The sequence below is a fragment of the Molothrus ater genome, chromosome 26 (assembly GCF_012460135.2).
Source record: "Molothrus ater isolate BHLD 08-10-18 breed brown headed cowbird chromosome 26, BPBGC_Mater_1.1, whole genome shotgun sequence".
Lineage (NCBI taxonomy): Eukaryota > Metazoa > Chordata > Aves > Passeriformes > Icteridae > Molothrus > Molothrus ater.
In genome coordinates, this window is record NC_050503.2 from 3,563,553 (window position 1) to 3,574,107 (window position 10,555).

At 58.4% G+C, this 10,555-nt stretch overlaps 1 protein-coding gene across 1 annotated transcript; it reads left to right on the top strand.

Annotated features, from left to right (window-relative positions):
* The first annotated feature begins 1,677 nt into the window (after positions 1-1,677).
* Positions 1,678-9,901, top strand: WDR18 (WD repeat domain 18). Its single transcript, XM_036399687.2, has 10 exons — positions 1,678-1,907; positions 2,369-2,479; positions 3,842-3,975; positions 4,327-4,468; positions 4,987-5,130; positions 5,326-5,390; positions 5,493-5,617; positions 8,311-8,477; positions 8,913-8,981; positions 9,255-9,901. The coding sequence occupies exons 1-10, from the start codon at positions 1,698-1,700 to the stop codon at positions 9,384-9,386; spliced, it is 1,299 nt and encodes a 432-aa protein (XP_036255580.1). The 5' UTR covers positions 1,678-1,697; the 3' UTR covers positions 9,387-9,901.
* The last annotated feature ends 654 nt before the right edge of the window (positions 9,902-10,555 follow it).

A 10,555-nucleotide genomic window follows, 5' to 3' on the forward strand; every position in this document is an offset into this window, starting at 1 on the left:
CCAGCTCCTGCTGCTGTTGGGGTCCAGCCCAGCTCCCCATAAGGAGAAATTCCAAGGGGGAATTTTCATGCCCAGGGCAGGCTTAGATTTTCTTAGTGATTTTTTTTTTTTTTTTTGCATTGTACAGTCACTATTTTGGGTTGTTTTGGGTTTGTTTTTTTTTTTTTTAATTATTTTCCCTCTCCTCCTTTCCCTGCCCCTCCCTTTATTTTTGTTTTTGAGAGCGGGTGACTTTCCACTTTATTTTTCTTTTTTTGCATATCAATTTAAAAATAATAAAAAAGAGCCTAAATCAGTTTTTCTGGGGGGGAGGGGGGGGTTTGGAAAGAAAATTAAACTTAAAGGAGCGGCCCCAGCTGCAGCCGCCCCCCTCCCCCCAGCGTTGCATATCTTAACTCAGGTAAAAAAGGAAAATGAGAAAAGAAAAAAAAACCACAAAAGACAAAAAAAAAGAAAAAAAAGGAATAAAAAAATAAACCACATTCTACCTCTGAGCGCGGCGGCCTCGGGCGCACCTGGGGCCCCGGTGAAAGATTTCAGTTTTGCAAAACATTCAGGTATTGAGACTTTTTGATTATTATTAAAAAAAAATTTTAAAAATTAAAAAAAAAAGAGAAAATAAACTTAAAAAACACTGAAAGTTTACATTTTATAATAACATTATTATACAGATTGTATTTAAACGTCAGAATATTTAAGACAATTGTAACCCTGTAAAGTGAAGAAATATTAAAAAAAAAAAAAAAAAAAAAGTTGTGGTGTTTGGGGTTTCTTGCCTTGGGGATGCCCATAGGATTTCCTTATGGATTTGGGGTATCCCTGTGGGACTGTGGGGTATCAATGGATTTATGGGGTGATGACGGGACTATGAGATGTGCATGGGTTCCCCATAGGGCTGTGGGGTGCTTGTAGGATTGGGTGGTGTCCATAGGATTGGGAGCTATCCAGGGACATCTTTGGTTTTGTGGGGTGCTCATGAGGTTCTCACGAAGCTATGGGGTGCCTATAGGATTGTGGGGTGTCCATGGGGTCCCTATGGGGCTGTGGGGGTCCATAGGGTTATGGGATATGTACAGGTGCCCATAAGGCCGTGGGGTGCCCATGGGGTCCCTAAAAGGCTGTGGAGGTCCATAGGGTCTGGGAGGTCCATAGGGTCCCCATAAGGTGTGGGGTGTCCGTAGGGTCCCCATAAGGTGTGGGGTGCCCATGGGGTCCCCATAAGGTGTGGAGGTCCCTAGGGTGCCCATAAGGTGTGGGGTGTCCATGGGGTCCCCATAGGGCTGTGGAGGTCCCTAGGGTGCCCATAAGGTGTGGGGTGCCCATGGGGTCCCCATAGGGCTGTGGAGGTCCCTAGGGTGCCCATAAGGTGTGGGGTGTCCATGGGGTCCCCATAGGGCTGTGGAGGTCCCTAGGGTGCCCATAAGGTGTGGGGTGTCCATGGGGTCCCCATAGGGCTGTGGAGGTCCATAGGGTGCCCATAAGGTGTGGGGTGTCCATGGGGTCCCATGTGCACACGCAGTATCCCGTGTCACCCATCCAGCACCGACCGGGGCGGGCCCTGCTGAGCTTCCTGCCGCGTGCGCAGCTCCCGCCCTGCGCGGCCGCGGCGGCGCCGCTGCTGATTGGTCAGCGCCGGGCGGCGGAGGCGGCGCTCTGGGCCGCGGCCGCGCTCTCTGTGGCCCTGGCGGACCGCGAAGATGGCGGCGCCCATGGAGGTGGCGCTGGTGTCGGACGCGGCGGGGCCGCTCTGCAACTGCTCGGTCTGGGAGCTGCACTCGGGCTCGGCCCTGCCCGGCTACCGCGGCGGCAACAGCGGCCCACGCGGGCTGGCGCTGCTGGGCGGCGAGCACCTGCTGGGGGCCCAGCTCGGCAAGAGCTACATCAACGTCTGGGAGCTCCAGAGGAAGGTACCGGCGCGGCGGGCGGGCCCGGGCGGCCTCGGCTCGGGGGACAGCCCCGGGCTTCGCGGGGGGGACTCCGGGCCCCGTGGGGGATGTGACGGGACCACCCCTCCTGAGGATCCCCGGCTCTGTGATGAGGAGCTCTTCCGTCTGCAGAGCCCCCCCAGATCCATGGTCAGACCCCCTCATGGCTCCTCTCTCCACAGAGACCCCCCCATGGCCCCTCTTTTCGTGGAGACTCCCCTCTGTGCTCAGACACCCCTTCATGGCCCAATTCTCTGCAGAGACCCCCCCCGTGTCCCCTGTTGGACCCTCAGGCCCCCCCTCCCTCTATTCCGACCCCCATCACCCTGTGCGGTGCCCCCCATCCCTCTGTTCACAGAGATCCCCCTGAGCCCCCATCTTGGGGGTCCCTGCTTGCAGCCCCTTGCCCTCTCTGAGCCCTCGCTGTGCTCTCTCTGTGCCAGGACCAGCTGCAGCAGAAAATCATCTGTCCCGGGCCTGTGACCTGCCTGACAGCCTCTCCCAACGGGCTCTACGTCCTGGCGGGCGTCGCCGAGAGCATCTACCTGTGGGAGGTACTACGGGGTGCTGGGGCACTCACACTCACACTCTGCACAGTCAGGGAGGGTCCCCATCCCTCCAATGTCTGTAACTCCTGATCCTGGGATCAGGGACCCCATCCCTCCAATGTTTCTAAATTCTGATCCTGGGATCAGGGTCCCCATCCCTCCAATGTCTGTAACTCCTGATCCTGGGATAAAGGCTGTGCTGCTCTCAGCCCACGAGCAGCTCATTGAAGTAGGAGTGAGAGGAATTCAGGGAGAGGCTTCACTCTGCCTCATTCTCCTCTTTCCAGGCATCTCTGGTGCCTCAGGGGTCAGGTATTGCTTCCACGAGGCAGCAGCACAGAATCTGGTTTTCTTTCAGTGCTTCTCCCACATTTCAGCTGAGTATTTGTGTGTGCCCAGGGTGCCAGCAGCCCCTGCTGTGCTCTGGTCATTGTCCTGCTGGTTAATTACTGCTGGATTAATTTGGGATTACTGCTGTGTTCCCAGCACACCACTGAGTAAATGAAAGCAGAATCTTGTCCTGAGCCCAGGATTAAACCCCAGGATGCCTCACCTGGAGGTTTGAGCCTCATGGTGTGAGTGGCTCTACCTGAACCCATCAGGGTTTGTTTGTGCCAATGTGTTTGTAGCTGGAAAAACATCCCTGAGGCTGAGCCAGCAGTGGGAGCTGCTGCCTGTGATGCTCCATGCTGGCCCTACTCCAGCTCCTGTCACCCTCAGACGTGTTCCAGAGTATGGCACTGTCACCCTCAGACGTGTTCCAGGGTATGACACTGTCCCTCTGGCACATTGGAGAGGAAACCATCATGGAGCTGGAACCACCCCCTAGAGCTGGCTTTTGTGCTGTCTGTGAAACCCCTTGAATTGAGGTTTGCTTTGATTTTTTGGTGTAATTCTGACCATGAGAAGAAGCAGACTCTTATTTTACTTGAGGCTTTTTCTCTTCTTGGTTCCCTCCCCATCTGCAGTGTTGCTTTTAATAAGAAATGCTTGGGGGATTCCTTGTCCACCCTAAAGCCTCTGCTGGCCCAGGAGCTTGAGCCACCCCTGGGGTGTCCTGCAGCTCTCATAACCCCACTGCCACCTCCTGAGGACCTGTGGGAGGAGGGAAGAAGCCACCAAAGTAACATGAATATTAAGAGTGAAGAAATCTTTACTGCACACTTGTGACTTGACCAGAGGAGCAGCTCTGGCATCACTGGGCTCCAGATTTAAAGTGCCAGGACCTCTTCCACTGCCATGTGCTGAATTTCCCTGTGGTCCTGAGGTGGAACAGAACCCACCCTTCTCCCCTCACTGCACCAAGGGCAGGGCACCACATGATCCCAAGACATCCTTGACTCCCTCCTGCCCTTCCTCTCACTGCAGGTGTCCAATGGGAACCTCCTGGCCATCCTGAACCGACACTACCAGGACCTCACGTGCCTCTGCTTCACTGATGACAGCAGCCACTTCCTCTCAGGGGCCAAGGACTGCCTGGCCCTGGTGTGGAACCTCTACAAGTAAGGGGGGCACAGGGATTTTGGAGCAGGAGATCCCTCTAAGCCCACAGCTGTGTCTGTGCCCTCCTGCTGGGCAGGGAACCTTTCCTTGGGAGCTTCTTGGGAACAGGCAGATGGTTCTGACTTCTTTCCCTGAGTGACACAGAGGGGATTGTGCCCTTTACCCAGGCTCTTTGTCCCTGTGGGAGAGGGATCTCAGCCTCAGCATCCATGAGCCGTGGCTGCCAGCAGCTCCCACGTCCCACTTGGTCCCTGCAGCCAGGAGAGGCGTTCCCAGTGGGATCAGAGCCTGGCCCAGCTCCCCATGGGGCTCTGTCCTGGCTGACCTGCCTGTCTCTGCTCTCCCCACAGCGTGTTGCAGGCAGAGCCCTCCCAGATCCCTGACCCCCGGCACGTCTGGTCCCGGCACAGCCTCCCCATCACCGACCTGTGCTGCGGCTTTGGAGGGCCCCTGGCACGGGCTGCCACCGCCTCCCTCGACCAGACAGCCAAGGTGAGGCTCATCTCACAGGTGCCAGACCCTGTGGGGTCACAGCCAGGCTCTTGCCAGCTAGCAGGAAGCTGTCCCTGTCCTCAAGCTTTGTCGGGTTGCAGTGGCTTCATTTCTTGGCTGTCTCTGCAGTGACTCAGAGCTGCCAGACCTGGGCTCTGCCTCTCCAACAACAGCAGTTTCTCTGCACCTGCCCCCAGGCTGGACTGCTGCAGTCCCTGTTGTCCTGGGAATGTCGGGGTCAGCCTCAGTTTTCCATTGCTGATGTCCACAGGGAGCAGAGCAGGCTGGAGCCTGTGGGGAGGGGATGCCCTGGGGGCAGGATGGCCACAGAGAGGGTTCAGAGCTGTTTTGAAGCTGCCTGGGAAACTTCTCTCCTGCTCACAGAGGCTGATCCTGGGTTCTGCCTTGGACTCAGTTTCCCAGCTGGAACACCAGTGTGGGATTTCAGGATATCAGTGCTCCTCCAATCCTGCCGTTAACGTTCTCACCCTTGACTCTCCTGTCCCCTCTCACTCCAGCTCTGGGAAATCTCATCTGGGGAGCTCCTGCTTTCCGTGCTCTTCGACGTGGGGATCATGGCTGTGACTCTGGACCTCTCTGAGTACCACATGTTCTGTGGGGGCATGGATGGCTCCATCTTCCAGGTCGACCTCTGTGCTTGGGTGAGTGTGTGGGGCTGCAGGTGTGCCCTGTCACCCCGAGCCACTGTCACCTCCCTGCTGGGACTGGTGTGACCTGCCAGGGCACGGGAGGGCCTGGTTCCTCTGTGTCTCCTCTGCCCCCTCCAGGTGATGAACCTGCTGGTTTCAGCCTTCCTGAATTTTAACCCCTTTCCCTTCCTTCCTGAATTTCTTCAGCCAGTTCAGAGAGACCGGACCTTCCAGACAGAGCGGGAGAACGGGAAGGTCTTCAAAGGGCACAGGTGAGGAACCAGACGTACCTGCCAGCCACCATCTGCCCACCTCACCAGCTCCTGGCACTCCTGGGGTCATCCTGAGTTTAAACATCCTCTTCCCCATTCCAGGAACCAGGTGACGTGTCTGTCAGTCTCCACAGATGGCAGCCTGCTGCTCTCGGGCTCTCACGACGAAACCGTCCGGCTGTGGGACATCCAGAGCAAGCAGTGCCTGAAGACGATGAATCACAAAGGTAGGAATGTCCTTATCTCCAGGATCCTCACTGCCAGAGGCCCAGTGTCTCACCTGTGCTGCCCTGGGCACTCCAGGTGTGGTTTTGCCCCTTGCTTCACGCCCTGGGAAGGGCAGAGGCGTTGGAGGGAGCCTGGGCTGTCTGGAGCGGTGCCCTGACCTTGCCCCGTGTGTTAACAACCCCCTGTGCACTGTCAGGAGTGAGTCATGGATTTCACCCTCTCACTGAGGCCACACGGGATCCTCCTCCTTGTTTTCCCAAGGGAGCAGTCACCCCACATGCACCCCAGCTGTGTCTGGAGGGGAGACAGCTCTGTGACCCCAGCAGTGAGCTCATGGGGCCTGAAGTGAATGCCATATGAGCAGCTGTCTGGGATTTCAGTCTGATGGCTCCAGTAAATTGCAGGAGCAGCAGTTAGGGTGCCTCAGCTACCTCAGAGCAGTGGGGGATTTATCCCTCCTGTTGTTAACTGAGTTCCTCCCCCAGCTGTGATGGTTTCTGGCCCCTGGTGCTGCAGTGACCAGTGGGGCTGCCTTGGGCATGGCCCAAACCCCTCCCAGAGGTGATGGTGGGGGCAGCCAGTCCCTGTTCCTCTGTGGTGACTGAGCTGCTGCCTCAGGGCAGTCTCTGCAAGCCAGGCTGCCTGCAGACCCTTTTCCTCTTCCCTTTGGCTGCCAAGGACCATCCCTAATTGGGACCCACTGCAGTGCTTATCCAGCCTGGCTGGCACTAGAGGGTGAAAACAAACCAAATGGAGCTGTGAGTCATCCCAGGAGGGAGGGAGGGCCGGGCTTTGGCTGTGAGCCAGGCACTGGAGTCCTCCTGAGGCTGCAGGAAAGAATGGACAGACCAGGCTCTTCCCAGGAGGAGCAGGACCAGGCTGATCCCAAGCTGTGGGTGCTCTGCTGGCTCTCTGCTGCTTGTGGGCAGGGATTTGGCTTCCTTGGCATCCTTGGCACTGGCATGGCTGCGTGTGCTCAGGAATAGGCTGGGATTCCAGCACCCCTGAGCTGTGCCCTGGCTCTGGAGTCCCCACAGAGCCCTGCAGCCTCCCAGTGTGGGGGAATCTGCTGCCCCAACCCAGCCCCCTCTTGTGGATCCCTGTCCCCTGCTTGGCCTCTCATGAGCCCCCCAGCAAGGTCTGTCCCTGCTGCCCCTCCAGTGTGTCCTGCTCCCTCCCCAAGGCAGAGGTGACAGGGCTCTGACATGGTGATGTGACAGCAGCCTCTGGCCCAGTGTCCTTGGGACAGCACTGTCCCTCTGCTTGCTGGGCATGGGGGTGGCTGGGGGCACACAGGACCCCCTGCCCTCCCCTCAACACTGCTGCAAATAAATCCAAGGAGCTGGAGTGCGGCTCGGGGCCAGGCTGGTGCAGGGGGCTCTGTCCCCAAGAGTGGCTTGTCCTTGGCAGGGGCAGAGTGGGTGAACTTTGAGAAGTCAGGCACTGCTGCTCCTGGGTAGTGAGCTGTGGCAGTGCTGGCGAGGCAGGGCTGCTCCCAGTCACCCTGCATGGCTGCTACCACTCTGGGGGGAAGCAGGAGACCTGTGGGATGAGCCTGGGAGCCAGTGCTGCCCCCAAATCCCTCCAGGCCTCAATTCCCATCCTGTCACACGAGCTCTGTGCCATCCCTCGGGATGGTCTGTGCCATGCTTGTCACTGCAAACGCAGCGTGGCACAGACCATCCCCAGGGCTCCCCCTGCAAGGCCATCCTGGGATGCTCTGGCTGATGTGTGCTGCTGGCAGCTCTGTCTTTGAAGCTGGGTCATTTGTTTATTTCCCCCCAGCTAAGCCTGGTCTCCATGCCCAGGCTGGCCTGGGGCAAGGTGATCTTGTGCAGCATCTGCATCTACACTGGGGCCCCAGAGTGGCTGTGGGGGCTGTGTCCAGATGGTGACCAGGTTTGGGGAACTCTGGGTTCACTCCTGAGGTTTTCTCCTCTCCACGTTTCCTCTCAAACTGCTCCATGAGCTGCCAGTGCAGAGGGAATGTCACTGATGGAGCACAATCATCTGGTCTTTAAGGAGGGAGTGAAGCCATCAGAGTTGGCCAGGAGCAGGTTTGGGGCCAGGCACTCAGCAGAGCTTGAGTTCTGGGAGGATCAGATTTAGGAGCAGGCTCTGGAGGGGTGGATGGTGATAACAGAGCCTTCATCCATGTCAGAGCTGCTTGTGTCTGCCTGCTCTGCAGAGACCAAAGTCCTCCAGCAGCTCTGAGCCTCCCCAGGCCCCGCCATGTCCCCTCCCTCACCCTGCACCCTTCTCACAGCCCTGGCAGCCTCTCAGCTGCACGTGGACCATCTTCACCTTGCCTTTGGCCAGGGGAAATGGATGGCTGGGCTGTGCTAGCAGTGCCCTGCCTGCTGGAGGGGGGCTGGGGGCTGCTGTGCCTGACAGGGCGTGGGGGACAGCAGTGGGAGCTCACAGCAGCTGGGAGGGGGCGGGTAAGTGCAGTAATTAACACAATGCAGTAATTAACGCACTCATCAGCTCTGCCGTGGATTGTGGCAGCACAGAGCTGCTGATGGATGGCAGCTCAAGGTGGGGGGAGGTCGGGCTCTGCTCTTTTGGGGTCACAACCAGCCTGGAGAGCTGCAGCCCCGGGCAGGGAGAGCAGAGACTCCTGTGCCAGGGCTGCCCAAAGCCTCTCAAACCCACCAGGGTCCAGCCTGACCTGTCCCCTCTGCCCCTGCAGGTCCAGTGACAAACGCCTTCATCGTTCTGGCCCCTGCCAACATGTTCAACCCCGAGGGGAAGCCCAGCGTGCCCCTGCCCAAGTTCAGCAGGCACCTGCACGGCACCGAGAGCAGCGACGAGCCGGGCGCCGAGGGGGTGACGCTGCGCCTGGGGCTGCACCAGCAGGTACTGGGGGCCCTGGCCAGGGGGGACAGGCATCCAGGAGGGCTTGTGCCAGAGAAAAGCTTCTCCTCCAGCTGGTGGAACCCGTTTCTGTTCCCTCCTGCTTCCTGCCCATCCTGGCTGCTGCAGTCATTTGTCCTCCCGGCCCCGTGCTGCAGCGTGGGCTGGCTCTGCTGTCCCCACCATTTCCTTGGCTGTCCCCAGGCAGGGAGGGTCACAGCCCACCCATCCCAGCCTCTCTGCTCCGCACTGTCAGTGTCTGCCTCTGCCCAGAGCTGATGGATTAGCTCCCTGTTGGTTGGTGGCAGCAGGCCAAGGGGCTGTTTGCCTGACAGCAGGATGGATCACCCAGGCTCCCTCCCATGGGGAACCCAGTCCAGGGGCATGGGGAGAGGGTCTGTGTCTGCTCTGCCAACCCCTCCATTCTGGTCCCTGCAGGAGCCTGGGCAGAGCTACCTGGAGAAGGCAGAGAGGATGTACTCACAGATGTACTCGACGAGGGAAAAGGTGAGAGCTGCTCCCAGGCTGGGAATTGGGTACTGACCCCTTGAGGGGGATCCTTGTCAGCTGATCTGACTCATGGGGCCCCGAGCAGGTTGGGACACGGGAACAGGGGAAAAGAGCCCTAAAATCTGCTGGTGCCATGGGCACGAGGGGCTGCACTTTGAGGAGGAGGGAGGGAACTGAAGGGTTTGGTGTTTACTGCTGGGGAAGGAGCAGCAGCCTGTGCCTGTCAGAGCCGAGGCCCTGACACTTGTGTGTTGTGTTTTTGTGTCACAGAACCTGGTGGGAGACCAGGAGCACCTGACGATCCAGGTGAGCGAGCTGGAGGAGGAGGTGAGCAACCTCCGGAAAATCAACAAGGACCTCTTTGACTTCTCCACTCGCATCATCACCAAACCAGCCAAGTGAAGAGGCTCCCCCCGCCCTCGCACCCCTCCGCCTCTCCCTGCCCGGCTCCTGGGGAAGAACCGCCCGCCCTCGGGCACCGCCCAGCCGGCTGCGAGCCCCGGCTCAGCTTCCCCCGAGCCGCCTTCGCCTGCTCCGTGACACGGGACTGAGACCGGCGCGGGGACCGCGAGGGGACAGCACAGGGACCGTGCTCACTCCGATCCGGGGCCGGGGGACACTCGGGCGGCCGCTGCAGGAGGAGCCGAGCCGGCTCCTGGGAGGGCTCAGGATGCAGCTCCTGCTCATTCCCCGTTTCTTCCCCCGCCCCTTTTTTTGTTTCTTTTCGTTACTTGACCCTGCAGCGCAGACAGAAAAGTGTTTTTTTTCCTCTCAATACCGGTTTGAGATTGGATTTTGGAGACCCCCTTCTGCCCACCCTGTCCTGGGGATTGCTGCTCAGTGCCACCGGACCCCACACTCTGGATGGACAGCAGGGGCTGAGGGGCTCCTGCTCTGGGGGTGCACTGGGGGGGCTGCTGCAACAGGTGGGGGGTCCCTGGCTACCAGGGCTGAGGAGGGGGCTCCTGATCTGTGTGGCAGGCAGAGCCTGAGGTGTCCCTGGGCTTGGAGCACAGGTGGTGGTTTTGGGTCACTCTGAGGAGGGGCGGGGGGACCAGCAAGGTGCTATTTCCAATCTCCTCAGTCAACAATTTCTATATATTTGGATCCAGCGACTCTGTTTTCACGGTGTTTGGGGACTCGGCCTTTTGTATTGTCACAGCATGGCAGCGGGGGTTGTGGGTTTTGTTTAGGTTTATTTTTTACATAAAAGATTTGGTTTTTATAGTGAAAGATGCCCGTGTTGGTTTCTTTAACATGGCCACAGACCTTGACCACTTCTCACTGCATCCCTGGGCGGGCTGCCCACTGGGAGTGGGAAAGTGCTTCCTTATCCCCAAACTGCCCAGTTCCCTTCACCCTGAGGGTTCTTCCCTGTCCCTACAGGGTGTTGAGGTGTCCCCTGGCCATCCCTCTGTGTCACCCCCCCCTCCCATTCAATACACCAAGTGCAGATGATTTAAAGTGCATTTTAAAACCAGAGCATCTGAGCATCCCCAGCTCAGCTCCCGCCAGTTCCTGAGAAGATGCTTTTAGCTTAATCACTGGAGCTGTTCCTTTCCCTCCTTCTC